Source organism: Phacochoerus africanus, chromosome 2 (assembly GCF_016906955.1).
Source record: "Phacochoerus africanus isolate WHEZ1 chromosome 2, ROS_Pafr_v1, whole genome shotgun sequence".
Lineage (NCBI taxonomy): Eukaryota > Metazoa > Chordata > Mammalia > Artiodactyla > Suidae > Phacochoerus > Phacochoerus africanus.
In genome coordinates this window covers 105,823,303-105,841,703 of record NC_062545.1, presented here as the reverse complement: position 1 = coordinate 105,841,703, position 18,401 = coordinate 105,823,303, and the positions used below count along the sequence as shown (strand labels likewise).

At 39.0% G+C, this 18,401-nt stretch overlaps 1 protein-coding gene across 3 annotated transcripts in view; it reads left to right on the top strand.

The window, feature by feature from the left end:
• The first annotated feature begins 859 nt into the window (after positions 1 to 859).
• Positions 860 to 18,401, top strand: part of MBD2 (methyl-CpG binding domain protein 2) — a 66,303-nt gene continuing 48,761 nt past the window's right edge. Inside the window, exons 1-2 of one of the 3 annotated variants that reach the window (XM_047765193.1) lie at positions 860 to 1,630; positions 15,129 to 15,288. In XM_047765193.1, the coding sequence (XP_047621149.1) occupies positions 1,089 to 1,630; positions 15,129 to 15,288 (702 nt within the window). In that variant the 5' untranslated portion in view covers positions 860 to 1,088. The remainder of the gene's footprint in view (positions 1,631 to 15,128; positions 15,289 to 18,401) is intronic. The other 2 variants (XR_007132852.1, XM_047765206.1) reach the window with 2 other exon arrangements.

The following is an 18,401-nucleotide window of genomic DNA, read 5'->3' as shown; positions in this document are numbered from 1 at the left end:
AAAAACTTAAGATAGTTTAACACGATTTTCAGCATTCCATATCATCTTGAATTTCAAAAGCTTAAACATAGAAACTGTGCTCCTCTGAAATGGAAATCAGTTTTCTTAATTAGTTGGGTATTATTCTTTAAAATCACTCCTGACTATGAGTTCGTAAGTCCAAATGAGTTCCCTGTAGATTCATAAAGGCTGGTGACAGTGGGGTTAAGTTGGTCTTTCAACATAAGGGTGTATTCACAAGTCAAAGGCCATTCATATTTCTCAAAGAGGCTATTAGACAAAGAAGTCTAAATTAGGAAAAGATCCTAAGAAATTTGGTAAATTGTAGGTGGATTCAGGGAGTCCTGTCATTTTACTGGGAATTTAGAGGTAAAGCCTGTAGAACTGGAGGAAACTTCCAAGTTGTCATTTTCCTTCCTAGCCTTACAAAATTCTAGGAGGATAATCAATCTAGCCTCCTAAGGCCGGGAAGCCAGACTCTGGAGGATAGTGAAATCCCTTTATTGGGCGCTTCCACTCAATCCATCCACCCGAGCTCCTGGGCAAGTTATGAGGTAGAGGCAAGAAAAGGGGTGTCACCTATGCCTTTAAATGAGTAGTCGAGTTAAAAATATGAAATACATATTTTGTTTGTTCTTTAATTGGGAAGCAAACGTAGGTAAAGTCACACGGTGGGAGAGGTTAACTCAACTGAAACAAAATTACCGCAGTCACTTTTTTTTTTTTAATTTAATGATTTTTATTTTTTCCATTATAGTTGGTTTACTACTGCATTCACACGGCGACTCTGGGTCCAAATCGCGCGCCCTGAGGGGGCGGGGGCCGGAAGGGCGAGGCCGGGTGCGGAGCGGGTGGGGCGGGGGGCGTGTCCTCGAGGAGGCGGAGACAAGATGGCGGCCCTGAGAGCTTGGAGGACCTAAGAGGCGGTGGCCGGGGCCACGCCCCGGGCGGGAGGGCCGCTCTGTGCGCGCCCGCTCTATGATGCTTGCGCGCGTCCCCCGCGCGCCGCGCTGCGGGCGGGGCGGGTCTCCGGGATTCCAAGGGCTCGGTTACGGAAGAAGCGCAGCGCCGGCTGGGGAGGGGGCTGGATGCGCGCGCACCCGGGGGGAGGCCGCTGCTGCCCGGAGCAGGAGGAGGGGGAGAGCGCGGCGGGCGGCAGCGGCGCTGGCGGCGACTCCGCCATAGAGCAGGGGGGTCAGGGCTGCGCGCTCGCCCCGTCCCCGGTGAGCGGCGTGCGCAGGGAAGGCGCTCGGGGCGGCGGCCGTGGCCGGGGGCGGTGGAAGCAGGCGGGCCGGGGCGGCGGCGTCTGTGGCCGTGGCCGGGGCCGGGGCCGTGGCCGGGGACGGGGACGGGGCCGGGGCCGGGGCCGCGGCCGTCCCCCGAGTGGCGGCAGCGGCCTTGGCGGCGACGGCGGCGGCGGCGGCTGCGGCAGCAGCGGTGGCGGCGGCGCCCCCCGGCGGGAGCCGGTCCCTTTCCCGTCGGGGAGCGCGGGGCCGGGGCCCAGGGGACCCCGGGCCACGGAGAGCGGGAAGAGGATGGACTGCCCGGCCCTCCCCCCCGGATGGAAGAAGGAGGAAGTGATCCGAAAATCTGGGCTCAGTGCCGGCAAGAGCGATGTCTACTACTTCAGGTACCGCCTTGGAGGCGGGGAGGGGGCGGCGGGGTCAGACCGAGGTCAAGGGTCAAGAGCTGACCTGGGTAGGGGATGTCCAGATGGGAGCAGGGGCCCAAGGGGAATGGCAGAGACAGGCTGGCTTGGTAGTGGAAGGTACCTGAGCCCTCGGGTGAGAGTTGACCCCAGTGCAGTGACAGTCACAGTGTCTGAATGGTGAGAGCCCATAGGAGGGCGTCTTACATTGAAGGTGTTGCAGAAAATGATTTGCGAAAAAAGGGTTACTCTGGCGGGGATGACTGGGCTAGTGAAGGGTTAAAAGAAGGTGTATTCATCGAAACTATAAAACCAGTCACTGTTGGCTCTTGTCCCAGCCTGTCCCAGATTCATCATCACAAGAGTGTTTAATCATGCACATGTGGAAGAATTAGCTATCTACAGTAACAAGGTTTCAATTACTTTGTGGGATCCAGGAAAGTTTCATATAAAGTAGCCGTTTGGAATGTAGATTCTTGGAACTTTCTTGGTGCTGCAGAATTCACTCCATTTTGAAAACAAACACTGTATTGAGTTGTTAGATTCCCAGACCAAAATTTGTCCCTCGGGGAACATTTGGCAATGTCTGGGGACATTTTTGATTATCACACCTTGCAAGGGGGTGCTACTGGCATCTAGTGGGTAGAGGCTGGGGATGCTGCTCAACCTTTTATAATACACAGGACAGCTCTCACAACAAAGAATTGTCTGGTCCAAAATGTCACAAGTGCTGGATTGAGAAATCTTGGTCTGAATGATAAAAGGTTTTCAGCCTGATGGTGAATCTTGTGGTCAGCTGTCCATATCATTAATTTTGATGTCCTGGTAAGCTCAGAAAAGAGTCTGTCGCTGTTGATACCAGAGGAAATTTTTTTTGTGTGTGTGTGTGTGTGTCTTTTTTTAGGGCCGAATCTGAGGCATTTAGAGGTTCCCAGGCTAGGGGTCGAATTGGAGCTACAGCTGTTGGCCTACGCCACAGCCACAGCAACGCCACATCCGAGCGGCATCTTCGACCTACGCCGCAGCTTACAGCCACGGCAGCAGATCGGATCCTTAACCCACTGAGCGAGGCCAGGGATTGAGCCCACATCCTCACGGATGCTAGTGGGGTTTGTTAACCGCTGAGCCACAGCAGGAACTCCCAGAGAATTTTTTATCGGCAGATTTACTAACATTTCTTATAAACCATATCATTTGTAGAAGAAAATATAAACATGTTATGGTCCGTGCTTGGAGGGCCGTATTTGTGGGCTGATTGAATCATTTTTAGGACATGTATAGTAGTTATCATTTGTCATTTAGCTGTTGGAATATATTATGAAGGATTTCCTTTTTTCCAACATCAAGTAGGTTTAATACATTATCCCTGGGAGAAAGTGCATGCATGTACACACACACACACACACACACACACACACACACATGCACGCACGCACTACATTGTTTATTAGTTGAGAATAATCTTAGATTTAAGAAGTTAAATATACATGTATATGTGAATATATGTACATATATACATACAAGATCTGATCATTACTGGTATAACATGTAACTATGAATATATTCCTATTCCTGATGATTGCTAAAATATATGGATGAGTAGTTTCAGTACAGGTATTTCACCTCTTCAAGTGAAAAAAATAAAATGAAGGTGGTGTTGCGTTAGAATTATTTGTCACTTAATCTGAGATCACTCATTTTGAAATCTTAAATGATAAATAGAAAGCTTATTTTAAACATACAGAGGTGATAATCTTGTTTTGTACTTCCCCATCATTAAATATTAGATTTACTTCAGGAATACTAAGAAAGTTATTGTGGAACAAACCATTACTACTCTCAAGTTCACTTGTTTCATGCAGCGTTTTTCACAATTGCTCCTTTTTGGATAGTGTTTTATTAGTAGCTCCTTCTGTTTACTTTCTAAGCAAGTAGTAGGCATACTCTCGAACTCTGTATTGATGTAGTCACTTAACATTTGTCAAGACCATTCTGTGTCTGGGATTGAACTCCTTGAGGAATAGGTGACTGGTCTATTCTTAGCAGGGTGTCTTCAACTTTGAATTTCACTCCCTATGGTATTTCTCCTGGGACATGGTTTGTTTGGTTTGGGGATGATGTGTTTCTTCAGATGAACTTTTGGTTGTTTCAGAGTTTTTTTGTTGTTGTTTTTCTTGAAGTGGCTGGAACAGTTATTTCAAAAAGGCAGATTGCTATCTATAGTTTTCATTCTGATGTGTGGTCACCTTTTTTTTTTAAATGTGTTGTAAATTTTGATGTTAACTTTTTTTTACACAGAGTCAATGGGTATCTTATGGTAGAAAAGCTGATAGAATCAATCTAAAACAAACTTTCACATTCATCCTAAGAGGAATCACAAACCAGTTTAGTGATAATTACTCCCTAAAGTCTGTTTGTTAGAATGCAGCGTAATTTGCTTTTTACTTGCTTAGGCCAAATGAAAAGACATATTGAGAAGATTTGTGCCACATGTGCTTAGTTCAGGGCTGCAGCGAGTGTTGTCTATTATTTGTTGTCTATCTATATCCAGTCTTGATTTCTTTCTGAGAGGTTACATTCTGAGTCAGGAGGACACATACGGGGTGATGTGATACTTGTGATGCAGTAGTTACCCTGACTTTGACTTCTGCTTTCAGCGATGAATGATGGAGGTCACCCTCTCATATTAAAGGTGAACACACTATTTTTCAATCCACAGTGTCATTGCTTTGCATGTTAGCATCTGCATATAAATGCCACCCATTAAAACCAGTAGCTCACAAAATACTAGCTTTATCTGTTAACAGGTGGGTTCAGAGGTAACTTTGCTGTTAGTAACATGAACACCTGCACCCAGTTGTTCACACAGATTCTAATAATGCAAACTCCTGATTTAGCTTGCCCCTGGGGAGATTAACCAAATCTGTGCATGTTAACGGAGGGTGTGTTTTACACTTAGTAATTGGACTTAAATTAAGCTCATGGAGAAGGCCTCAAATTTTGGTAGAATGTCTTTTTTGCCATTTCCTAAGATTGCCAAGTTCTAATAGGAAGGCGTGCTTCTGGTTGCCAGTTAAGCAATATAATTATGCCTTCTGTCAGGATTACCGATAGTATTGTGGCAGCTTGTATATTATTCATGCAAAGTTTGTTTTTAAAAAGAGTGTGGTTTGATAAAGTGTGGGATCCATTGGTATAGTTTGTGAAAAAATTCTTTGCCATCCTGTGAACCCATTATTGAACAGTACTTTTCTTACTGGTCTACTTGACCCCTGTTATGTCTAATTTTTGGTTCCCTGGATTTGTAGATTGATGGGAGTCATGGTAGACCATTACAGCTTCTCCCATAAAATAACATCTAGTTGGGGTATTGGAAACATAACAGTAATCATTTTGGATTCTTTATCAAATTATGATGCATTTGCATCTGATCACTTTTCTGAAAAAAATATAAAAATGAAACCAGACAACAACTAATCATTAGGGAGCAGGTGCAGGCTGAGAGACCAAAGAGATTTCACCTTGATCTGGGAAGAAGAGGACTCACGAGGCAATGTAATTGAGGGCTTTAAACCATGAGGGAGATGATAAAAGCAGGAGTCCCAGGGAAGGCAGCACTTAGCAGTGGGGGCAACCTTGAGTAAGTCTTAACACTTCCCAGTGCTGTGGATTTTCCATTTGTGGAGAAATGGGTATGATGGTACCTGTGCCTCATAGTGTTACAAGGATTCAACTTTAGAACACCGAAGTAAATGCATCAGTGTCTTAAAGCTTTGGATATGTTTAAGACTAATTAAGGAAAGTAGTTCATTAAATAACTCAGGTTGTATAAAAAGTGTGTAAGCATACCCCATTTGTTGTTAAAGGCTGGTATGGTCTTTGAGAGCATGAATTCTGAATCACTGAGGATGTCAAAGTTCATCTAGTCTCTCTCTTTTTTTTTGGTATTAAAAAAATAGACTCTCCCATGTAGTTTTGGGAAAAACTAGCTCAGTGCACCAAGAGTTACAGTCCTTAAATTAAAGTCTCTTTGGCATTTGGCAAGATCTGTACAGTATCTTTCTCTCTCTATATATATTTTTTCTGGCCCTCACCATGTATTTAAACGTGGTATCTCCTGTATTACTCACATGTTTATCCCCTTAGAACCTGTGGCTTTCTCACAGAGTTGTCTTCCTCCTCCCAGATACAATGCTGAACACACAGATACCAAATAAGTGTTTACCAATTGATATGGCACCTACAATTTTGTAAAACAAGAGAGTTCCCATTGTGGCTCAGTGGAATCGAATCTGACCAGCATCCTTGAGCACACAGGTTCAATCCTTGGCCTTGCTCAGTGGATTAGGGATACGGTGTTGCTGTGAGATGTGGTGTAGGTAGCAGATGCAGCTCAGATCCCATGTTGCTGTTGCTGTGGTGTAGGCCAGCAGCTGCAGCTCTGGTTCAAGCTCTAGCCTGGGAACCTCCATATGCTGCAGGTGTGGCCCTAAAAAGACAAAAAAAAAAAAAAATGTGTAAAAGAAGGCTTATAATTTCCTAGCCTTTGCTTTATATTACCTGTGATATTATTGTGTACAGTTATCTCCATTTTACAGGTAGGGAGTTAGGACAGGGAAGTTAAGTGATATGTTTGAGGTTATACTGCTACTAAGTGCAGAGTTAGAATCCTGATGCTGGTGGTTTAACCCACCATTCTTAACCACTCTGCTGCCTCAGATAGAGATCCCTACTTGTATTCTCAAATATTGCAATATCTCATGCCTAATCTACTTTATCGAGCTTGGGGTACCTCTAAAATGATGTGATTATTTACTGTTATGCTGCATTCTGAAGTTGACAGAGGGTAAATTTTAAGCCCTATTTTGTAGTGAAGCCATTGTACCAAAAGATGATCTTCCAGTTCGATGTAATACTGAAGGGGGAAAAATGGAAAAATTGTGGTAAATTAGCATAATTAAAGCAGTCTTATTCTTTAATAGAAGTGATCATTTTGTTTAGAAATGTTTCTTTCTCTTTCTTATTATCCTAGGATTGATCTCTTCTTTCTCAGATCTTCAGATACCCAATGCATTCCCCAAGGAACAAGCTTATATAGGCCTTCTTCACTTTAAAAGCTTTAAAAAAATCAAAGCATTTTGATTTTAGAAGAAATCAAATGCAGATTAAATACCACTTATGAAATAGTTTTGTAAGGTTCCTGCAAAAAGTCTATGTTTCTTTCAGAGTTGAGATACAGTTGAAATGTACCCATCAGACCAGTTTAAAAAAAAAAAAAAAAGAAAATCCCTTTAGGTGGAGAAAGGAACAAAATGCAATATTTATTAAATGCTTATTGCATCATTGAAAGTTTGACTTGCTTTTAGTCTCTTTTCTTGATAATGCCTGTTTGAAGCCAGGATCCAGAAATAAAAGACATAGGTGTGATGGAAATTGTGCTCGGTAATTATTAATTGTACCATCACATCTTTTTGTGATGTGCTGGAGGGATTTTTGTTAGGGTGCGACATTGTCATCTGTCCTATCTCTGATTTTTAGAGTGTGGCATGCAAAGTCTCAGCTGCCAGACACTCACAATACCTGTAGTAGAAGAAATGTGTAGCTCAAAAGGAACCGATACATGTACATTCTAAAAATAATCTCCAGAGCTCCCCTTGTGGTTCTTTGGGTTAAGAACCTAACATAGTGTCTGTGAGGCTGCAGGTTTGATCCCTGGCCTCTTTCAGTGGGTTAAGGAGCCAGCATTGCCGCAAGCTATGGTGTAGGTTGCAGATGTGGCTCAGATCTGGTGTTGCTGTAGCTGTGGCATAAGCCACAGCTGCATCTCCTGTTTGACCCCTAGCCCGGGAACTTCCATATGCTGCAGGTGTGGCCATAAAAAGAAAACAAAACAAAACAAAAAAACCTAAAAATAATCTCCAACAGAAACTGATATATGATTTTTAATTGCTTTTAAAATTTTATTTGTGAGATATAGAATCACAATTTAATTTTTCATAATGTAGTTTAAATTAGTGGAACCAAGCAGGCGATGATTTTATTTTGTATTTGTTTAAAAGCTTTAGCCTGTGTTTGAGATTTTTCAGACCTGCATGATGGATTAGATATAAATCATCAACTCTTATTTCGTGGATTTACTGTTTGACTTGATAATAATACCCTTTGCAGTTCTTGTCTGTTGATCTTTTATTGCTATTTGCATTTCCACTAAGAAATAACTAGGCAAATTGAAAAATGAGGTTTTACTTAATTCTATCAGGAATTCTAAAAACTAAAACTTCTCAAGGAAGAAGAACAGAAGTATGAAGTAGAGTGAAATTTGAATAATGTTTGTTACGATTTTGCCTTTTTTTATTATAGTATAAATTCAAACTCATTTGTATGGGAACTTGGTTACATAAGCAGTATATAAATATGAATAATAGTAAATGTGTTTAAAATTAGATCTTAAAATTGAACACTTAGCATTTGTTAGGAACAATTATGAATGACTTACAACTGTGAGGGAGAAAAACATCCTCTTGATGATTTTTTTTCTATTTATAATGATTTTTATTTTTTCCAATATAGCTGGTTTATAGTGTTCTGTGAATTTTCTACTGTACAGCAAAGTGACTCAGTTACACATACATGTATACATTCTTGTTTCTCACATTATCATGCTCCATCATAAGTGACTAGACATAGTTCCCAGTGTATACAACAGAACTCTTGATGATTTTTTTTAAATTTAATTTTTATTTTACATTGGAGTATAGTTGATTTACAATGTCGCTTTAGTTTCAGGTGTACAGCAAAATGATTCAGTTAAACATATACGTATATCTTTTTTTTTTTTTTTTTTAATGGTTGCACCTGTGGCATATGGAAGTTCCTGAGCTAGGGGTTGAATCGGAACTGCAGCTGCTGGCCTCTACCACAGCCACAGTAAGGCAGGATCCAAGCCGCCTCTGCCGCCTACACCACAGCTCATGGTAACATCAGATCCTTAACCCTCTGATCGAGGCCAGGGATCCTCATGGATTCTAGTTGGGTTCGTTACTGCTGAGTCACAATGGGAACTCCCATATATCCATTCTTTTTCAGATTCTTTTTTCCATGTAGGTTATTACAGAATATTGAGTAGATTTCCCAGTGCTATACAGTAGGTCCTTGTTGATTATTTTATATATAGTAGTATGCATATGTTAATCCTAACGTCTCCCCCAGCTTTCCCCTTTGGTAACCTAAATTTATTTTTGAAGTCTGTGAGTCTGTTTCCATTTTGTAAATATGCTCATTTGTATAATATATTTTTTTTAGATTCCACATGTGATAGCATATATTGTCTTTTCGGTCTGACATAGTTCAATTAGTATGACAGCTTTTGAATAATATATCTTGGTATTCTTTCCCTTTTCTTTTTATATTAGAAGAATCCATAGATTAAAGCAAAGATGAAAGTCTTTAGAATTCTTTATAATATATATGCAGTGATGCATGTCTTTAAAGAGGTCTTCCCTGGAGGCCCTAGCAGAAATGGGTGATATAAGTGGGTATATGAAATACGTGTTTCAAGTCATTACTGTTAGATGCTCCAAGTCATAAATTTACCATATCAGATTACCATAGCAGTTTCTAAATGCTTTCTCTCCACTTCTGTACTTATTTGAAAACCTTTGAAGTAAGTCCGTCCATAGACTACACTAGCATAGCACTGGTCTAGAATTAGAATAGGGACTTTGAATCAGAGGATTGGGACTTGAATCTTGCTTTACTGTCTTAATGTGGACATATTTTTAAACCTCTCTAAGCTTCTGATTCCTCAGCTCTAAATCAAGGGTAAGAATTTTACTTTATGGAATTTTTTTGAGATAAAATGAAGAGACATGTAAGGCATTCAGTAGATGGCGAGTAGGTCAGTAAGATGTTAGTTTCTTTGTCTTCACTTAATTACTCAACATAAATAGAAACATGTGCTGTTAATTATGTGAGGATTTACAATATTTTGCTTTGTTTTGCAGTGTGATTAGGGTAGAGCTTAAGTTATACACATTTTCAGAGTTTTAAAAAATATCGATTTTTTTTTTCTTGATTATAGAAGTAACCCAGGCTCATGTGGCAAATTGGGAAAATACAGAAGATTATATAAAGAGAAGTGACAGTCCTTATGTAGTCCTAAAGAGAATCACTGTTAATATTTTGACATATTGTCTCTAGGCTGTTTCCTGGATATATTTGTCTGTGTGCATACATATTCACTCATACATGTATGTGTGTGTATGTTTTTTATAGTTTTTTTTTCATATTGGAAGAATCTTTAGATTAAAGCAAGGCATAATGAACTTGAAATTCTCCACTCCACCCCTCTACCCCAGCTGCTAAAGAAATTCTTTAATGCCTGAATTTACTTTCCTAAACTCTTCATATTTTTAAAAAACAACTTTGCAGTTTTCAAGGGGAAATATTTAGCTTGCGTACTTTAATGTTTATATTTTAAACATTGTTACAGAACATTTCAAACATATATATAAAAGTAGAGAGAATTTATATAAAAACTACCAAGTATCCAATTTGGCAGTTATCAGTCTTATTTCATCCTTACCCAAATCTCCTACCCCTGACTAAGCCTTCATTATTTTGAAGCATATCTGACATTTTATCATTTCATTTGAGAATAACTGCAGTTCAGTATGCTTTTTGTGAAGAAAGGATTTAAATTTGTAGAAGTTTTACAACCGTGCAGAACCGAGTGTTTCAAACTAGAATACAATAGATGCCAACAGGCAGTTCATGATTATTTGTCTGATTCCTATCACTTCCGTTTTATTAAGGCTTAATGGGAGAGGTATAAGATGGATTAGTATTTTCATGGAAGCATGCATGCTGAACCAAGTGAAAGGCATGGTTTGCATAGGGCTGAAGAGGGAAACCTTTCAGCCTGTTTATTCAGAATATACTTGAATAAACCAGTATGGTTGGGGCAAAGGTCACTTTGTAAGAGGAGTGGAAAATAGGATTGAAAGGTTAAGAGAAGAAGAGATGAAAAAAAAAAAAATCTCAAATTCAGGCCTAGGCTGTTTGGTTCCCTTTTGTTAATGGGTTGAAGTCCATTGAAGGCTTTTAAACTGGAACTGTGGTAATAGTGGTAATTTGGGAAGAGAAATCTGGATAGTTAAGGATGCAGAGAGATTAGCATAAAGAAAGTCAGCTTGTCTTGGTGATATAGATCTGCGATAATAAAGTGTTGATTTAGGAAGTCAGTGGCAATGGAAATGGAAAAGAAGGGTGGATTCAAAGGTGATTATGGAGGAATTGTATTTAGTAATTGATCAGAGATGGGGGGGTCTAGATTAAGAGTACATAAATTCTATACAGGATAAACTGTAGAGGAAGGTTGATGATCATTTTGGGAAAGGCCTACATTTAAAGTTTAGGAGGAGAGGAGTTAAGGGGATATGGGAGGTGAATTTTTGATGGATTTTCTTTGTGTGTATGTCATGTATATTTGAAAAAATCATATATATTTCTTTGAATTAATTGTTTTGGCAGTTTTATGACTATGTTTTATACCTCCATACAAAAAGATAATTTTAATTTCAGATTTTTATTCTTAGCTAAAATTTGATTTCTGGAGGTAATTGTTATTTAAAGTTAGAGAAATCTTTTTTACAGTACGGAGACCCTTGTAAGTAACAAGTAAACTTTAACTTTGAGAGAGATAGGAAAAATAGGAAGTTGTTTCATTCTCAAACATTTCCAGTGCTGTAGCTTATAGAATGTTTATTATTCCCCACAAAGCTCTTCCTGATATTGTTGGAGAGTGATGTTCCTCAGAACTTGATCTTGAGCCCTAGAGCTAACTGTCTGCTATCCACAGTGCTCCTTGCTGCTTATAGGCCGGTCCATCCTATTCTGCTCTGGGAGCTGCAACCCCCACAGTGCATCCTTTTAGAAAATGGTTTGCTCAGACTTCTGGTCTCCTTATAATGGTTTGACTAAACATCAAGATTATCCATGTTACCAAAGTAACATGAAAAAAAATCCATTCTGCTCTATTACTCATTTTCACAGTGCAGTTTCCCATGCAAGTAGCAGTAGATTTGATTTTCATGTCATAGACTGGCGGGGCATGCTACAGTTGTCTAGCCCAGGTAATGCCGATTACAGATGAGTTTATAGAGAGACAGTGGGAATATCACTAAGTTAAGGTGACCGTTATTTAAGTCTGTCTGGTATCTCAGTTAAGTTGTTTTTAGATTTGAAAGTCATTTGGCAAATAAAATTTCTTTCTTTTTGGTAATCTATAGTTAGAAACCTCTAAGATAGAGTTAGGTTTAAGAAATACTTTAAATCAACTATGCTTCAATACAAAAAAATAAAAAAGTGCTTTCAAAAGTTTAATCAAAATGAAAGCAAGCAAAGACATAGTTCAAGTGATGAAAATGTTCTTATATGACCTGGAAAAATATAACTCATGCTTTTAATTTTCACTTAATAGTTACTTTTCTTCCCCTGAAAAAAAGCAGAGGATAAGTTAAAGGTGAGATCACAGGTTGGCTCTGGGTAGGCCGGTATAGGGGGGCAGTTGGTAGGGAATTTTTTTGTGGTTGAAAGTGAAATATTAGTATTTCGTTACTGGGATTAGAAGTAATCGCTTTGGGCAGAGAAAACTGAAAATGACTAATATCCTTCACTAGTCTACTGGAGTTTAAAAAAAAGTAATTTCCCTAAGTTACAATTTGATGCTTTTAGAATAAAAGCTTAGTCAGTTTAAGTCCTGGCGTGTCTGAGACTGTTACCTAACAGCAGCCATCTTAGAGGGCAGACAGATGATAACTTAGTCACTCTGGACAAGACCAGAGCTTTAATGACATACAGTCATTTTGTTTATCTACCATTGACTTCCTCCACCACATCCAGTCATTTTGCCACTATACAGATGGTACCTACCCGACGGACAGAATTTCTGCTTAACCATTCCCGTGGGCCTTGCCTTCTCCTCCTGCAGAGGAAGGTAGCTGGTCTTAAAATCCCCTGGGGCAGCCCAGCTGACTTTCCTTAGCACGAGCTATAGCAGTTATGGAGAAGAAAATGGCTTGTACCATATTCTGAAGGTGACAGTATGTATAACCAGTACTTGTAGCTGTGCAGTACATATGCTTATATCTGTATATCAAATAGTTTATCAGAATCTTGTTTACCAGTAACTGGACATATGACTATTTTAGCTTAATTAAAATTAACTGTAATTATGTAAGTGACATATTAGCAGAGTAATCTTTACCAATTTTTCATTAACTTGGGTTTTCTAGTAATACTTCATTTCTTAGGTAGTGTAAAATTAATCATGAAAATACTTTCCAGTTCAGTTTTTTTAATTCCAGGCAATGTAAGTTTTAAATATGCATGGAATTTTCTGTTCCATTGTGTCTGCAGTGAGAACCATGTTCTTAACTATTCAACTGGTAGGTGTTTTTTTTTGCTCTCAGAAGTTACTTTGGTCAGTGCTAGCTGATATCAATTATGTTTTTGGGTTTAAATAAGAGACATAATTTTTGGTTGTTTGACTAATAAAGGGAATGTATAGAATTGTGATGAAGTAGAATTGCAGGGATAGTAGAATTATTTCTAACTGGACTTGGAGAATAACAGACAACTTCATAGATGGAGTGACATTTTAGCTGGTCTCGGAGGATTTAATAGTTTTATTGCTTGTGCTCATCCTTGGAATGACATGGCTGAAAGTCAGAGGTCCACAGCATAGTCTGGTAACATTGAGTTTACAATGTGTGGTGTCTTTAAGGCTGGTGGGAAAAAGGGAAAAAAATATCTGAATAGATTGAGGGGTTTTAATGTTTTATTAAGGAGGCAAAGCTATATTGTCAGCATTGAGGAGTCTTTGAGCATTTAGACTTAATATTGGATGTGTGGGCTGAGGGATGGAGCATTGAACATTGTGATATGGCCTTCTAGCTTGAAGATGACTTGGTAGGTAGATAGTGATGCTGCAGTAGAGGGCAACACAGGAAGCTCAGGTATGGGGGTAGATGTTTGCAGTGGGCAGAGATGATTCAAGTTTTAGACAGTATCAAGGGTTACATGCTATTTTGTGATATGGAGCATATTTGGAAATTTGGATTAGAATGAGAGCTGAGGTTTGTTTATACATAATTTTGTATTCTTTCCTCTGCTGTGTTCTGGTTGTTGTTTGCTTCCTTCTATTCTGTTACATTCTAGTTTTACTTGTTTTCTTCATCTGTAGGCTGAATTCTATACCTTGAATTGTGTTTCAGAAATAGTTATATGATTGTGGAAAAAGAATATTGATACAGTCTTCAGTTGTCTTGAAGTCCCTGGCGGCAGAATACCATGGAGGTTGTGACAGACTCGGGTGTGTTGATTTGAATTTGACCCAGCCAGAAGTTTTGCTTTTCGAGGAAAATGTAAATTACTTGGTTTTCCAGGCTTTTCTCTTTTGACTTCCTGATGGATTATTTTTCTTTTCATGTGGTCAGTTAGTGCGAGGTTAAGAAAATGTGACATGTTGTCTTCTTTGAGAGGTATTCTAGAATTCTTATAATTCTCTTGTGATGACATATTCCACTGAAGTTTATTCTAGCACATTTGGTTCAGAATATTTCTTAGATAATACTGTGGGGCATTCTTCCTATGAAATTTTTCTTACAGATCAGTTCCACATGAGAAAAAAATTTTTTTTAGGGAAAACTGGTTTAATTTAGCCCTCTTTATAGTTCTAGCACTTTTGTAATTTTCCAGTTTTATTAATTTTTCTTACAAGAAATAAGTTATTTTCAATACACTTCTGTCAAATGGGAGTTAGGCTAACGGAAGTCATGTCTGCGTTGTACAAACGTATTTGCAGATGTTGGCCTTAGTTTTCCCCTTTCAGTGGTTGCATTAAGGAGCTTTTAAATATTGTCAGGATCCAATCATTTTTTTCTGTTGTAAATGTTAGGAGTTCAAATTGGTAGCCCAGAGATTAGATGAATTCCAGGTGTTATGTAAGTGTGTTTTTAACAAAACTTACTGACTCCAGAACAATTTGTTTTGAAGTTCTTTTGGATTACTGTTGGCATTTTGTATATGGAATACACAGAAAAAATAGCATTGCAAAGATCAGTTTGGAAAACGTGTAAGGTTGAAGACATTTGCAGTGTACATGCTGTGCTGTGGCATGCAGTTTGGTTGGGGTTCTGTTAATGGTTGCTGAATGAGGGACATTGGGAATCTGCATTAACATCTGTCATGTGCTCCTGGGTTGTACCTAGTGGCGTGTTAGATTAGGTGCCGCACTATCTCTTTTTATAGGAAGTTAAGAAGTTCCTCTAAAACCTAATATTTCTTTGACAGAAATAAACAGTGTAAAATTGTGATGTGGTATACGTTGGAAGCAGAAAGGAAAGCATGAAAAAGTTGATATAGTGATCTAGGGTAACTATTGTTGTCTTTTATACAATTAATATTATCTTTCTTCCAGTCCAAGTGGTAAGAAGTTCAGAAGCAAACCTCAGTTGGCAAGGTACCTGGGAAATACTGTTGACCTCAGCAGTTTTGACTTCAGAACTGGAAAGATGATGCCTAGTAAACTACAGAAGAACAAACAGAGACTGCGGAATGATCCTCTCAATCAAAATAAGGTTGGTTAATTTACTTCTAGCATATGATGCTATTTCAAAAGCTCCCCTAACATATCTTACATTGTTCTGTGTTGCTGGAATTTTGATTGTCTGGATGTCCCAGTTTTTTTTTTTTTTTTTCTCCTCCTCCTACAAAGCATTTTGACTTACAAATCTGATTAATTTTCTGGTAGTTGGCAGCACTTATAGAGAGAGGACCTAAGTACATTGTGCACAGTTGAGAACAGCATCACGTTATCTCTCTAGGCCAACATACATCACACTTTTGGTCCATTGGGACTATTTATAAAATATTTCTCTATTGATGTTAATTGTCTCCTTTTTTCCCCTTTAAAATATTTCCTGTTGTCCAAAGAAGCAAAATTGTGGCACGTGTCCTTATTTACCACATCGTTTATACTTGTTAATTTTCAGGACTAGGATTTGAGAAAGAGCAGTATTTATTTTGACTTTTTTGATGGTGTTGAGGATAGTGACTTTTAGAAATAATGTTCTCATTCTAATGCTGTGATTGGAGATTTTTTCCATTAGCTCTTTTATTGAGTTGCTCTGTTAATGGTTTATTACACAGGAATTTAAACAAGTAGCATTTGAATTATGATGCTAATTTAATTGTATTCAAGTGCCTATCTCTTTACAAAGAAAGCCCCCCAAAATTAATCATATATAACCTTTTTTTCCCTCCATTTTTTCCCCTCTAAATTTCAGAGCTATATGTGTATGTGTGTTGCCACCACCATTGTCACACTGTGAAAATGATAGCGTAAAAAGTAAGGGCTTTCCTTTTAGGGGTGTGACTTTGGGAGTGTGGTGTACATCTGAGGAACCCTGAGGCAGCGTGTAGCATGGGGAGGGCTGTGAGTCCAGGCAGGTGTGCTTTTATGTACTGGCTCTGCCCCTTCTTAGCCCACATAGTCATGGGGAACTTTATTAACCTGTGATGGCTTCAGATTTCTCATTTCTCAGTTAAGGTAATAAAACCTTTCCTTTAGCATTGTCGTGAGGAGTAAATAGGAATTTATATGAAATCACCAAGCACGTTCCTTTCCTTTTCCCATTATAGGTCCTAAGCACCAGACAACCTTAGTGGACAGTGTTGCCAGGTGGCCAGTATAGGAAACTTTCTGACCCAAGCTCTCTTCCTCACCTTTCCCTTTTCCTTGAGAATATGAGATCTCTGCTTCATATCTCTCTTTATTCAGAATTTAACTTAACAGTTTGTTTACAAGAGTTTGCTTTCCAAAAAATGGCGTGGAGGTAAGAGCGCACTATGTCCTTATGTATTTCATTGGTTACCTGGCATGGTTTCTACAGGAGCTTTGGGAACTTCCTTGTTTAAGAGAGGCAGAGAGGGGAAGGAAGGCTGCAGTTACCTCTACTGCTTAACTGTGGGGTAACTTTGGGTTGATGGTTATGAAGGTGTTAAGAAGGATACCAGACAAAATGGTAGGAGCAGATGCCCTTCAGGTTAGGACACTGAGTGTGTATAGGCAGAGCTGTGTGATTTCAGCTTAAGAGAATCTTTATTCTGGGTTTATTTGGCTTCTTAATTGTATAGAGGAAAATTAAGATCATTTTTCTAAAACTACCTTTTTAAAACTCTAAACAGTGCTGGTTGTCTTGTGAAGGGGCTTAATTAAATATTTATGAAATCAGTGAATGCTTTCAGACTACCCTATTGTTACTAGAATTATAGTTAGACTACACTAAGTGTAATGTGAAGATGTACTTCCTGATACTTATGATTCACTAAAAACCTAAAACTAATTCGTCTCTTTAGTTTGTGTGCACCTTTCCGCTCTAGCTGCGCTGGACCGCTCGACATCCTGCACCATGGCATGTGCTTTCAAGATTCCGCTTGCTCATGTGCTGTTTCCTCTGCTTGGAATGTGCTTCCCCCTTCCCCTCCATCTGGTGAACTGCTACTCATCCAAGGCCCAGCTCCATTGTCTCCATCTCTGTGAAGCCTGCTCTGCACTCTCCAAGCAGAACCGGTCCCTCCTCCCATAATGCCCTCCTGGTGCTTTGCATTGTATTTGTGATTGTTTGTCTGCTTCAGCTAGACTGTGAGCTCCAAGAGGGCAAGGCCCATGTCTTTTGTTTTGTTTCTGTATATGTAGTCCAAAGCCTAGCACACGGTAGGTACTTATTAAATATTTGCTTCGTGTTTATTTATTATTTACTTCATTCCACAAGTTTATAGTGATCATAAATGTTTATTGAATAAATTAATATACCATACATACTTTGGAAATGCCTTTTATTATCATTGTTTTCTGAAGCTGTCTGAATTTGGGGGGGTGCATATTCTTATTTTTTTGCATCTGATTTTATTTTAGTTAAGTAGACCAAAAATGGGGTTTTTCTTTTCTTTTTTTTTTTTAAGGTAACCTCTCTTTTGGAGTAACACTAACATTAAATATCTCTATAAAGCAGAAAACATTTATGGGTAGTTAATAATAACTATACTAGGACTTTTAAATAATAATATAGTGTAGAGAAAGTTGAGAGCTTTAAAGTGGTAAATAGGAATCTAAGGTAGTGTTTTGTCATGTAGTGAACCCAGCTGAAGTACCTTATTGTATATATATTTTTAATATTCTCTAGTTTGTATTTTAGATTCCACACATAAGTGATAGCTTACATTATTTGTCTTTCTCTCTCTGACTTATTTTACTTAGCATAATCCTCTCCAGGTCCATCCATGTTGTTGGAAATGGCAAAATTTTTATTCTTTTTTTTTTTTTGCTTTTTTTTAGGGCTGCACCCACGGCATATGGAGGTTCCCAGGCTAGAGCTTGAATTGGAGCTACGGCTGCTGGCTTATGCCATGGCCACGGCAACGGTGGATCCTTAACCTGCTGAGCAAAGCCAGGGATGGAACCCACATCCTCATGGATCCTAGCTGAGTTCGTTAACTGCTGAGCCACAAAGGGAACTCCAATTTTATTCTTTTTTTATGGCTGAGTAGTATTTTGGTGTGTTGTATTTTGTGCGTTTTGTGGGTGTGGGTCTAACTACCTATTGTATGTATCGTATCTTCTTTACCCATTTGTCTGTTTGTGGATACTTAGGTTGCTTCCATATCTTGGCTGTTGTAAATAATGCTGCTC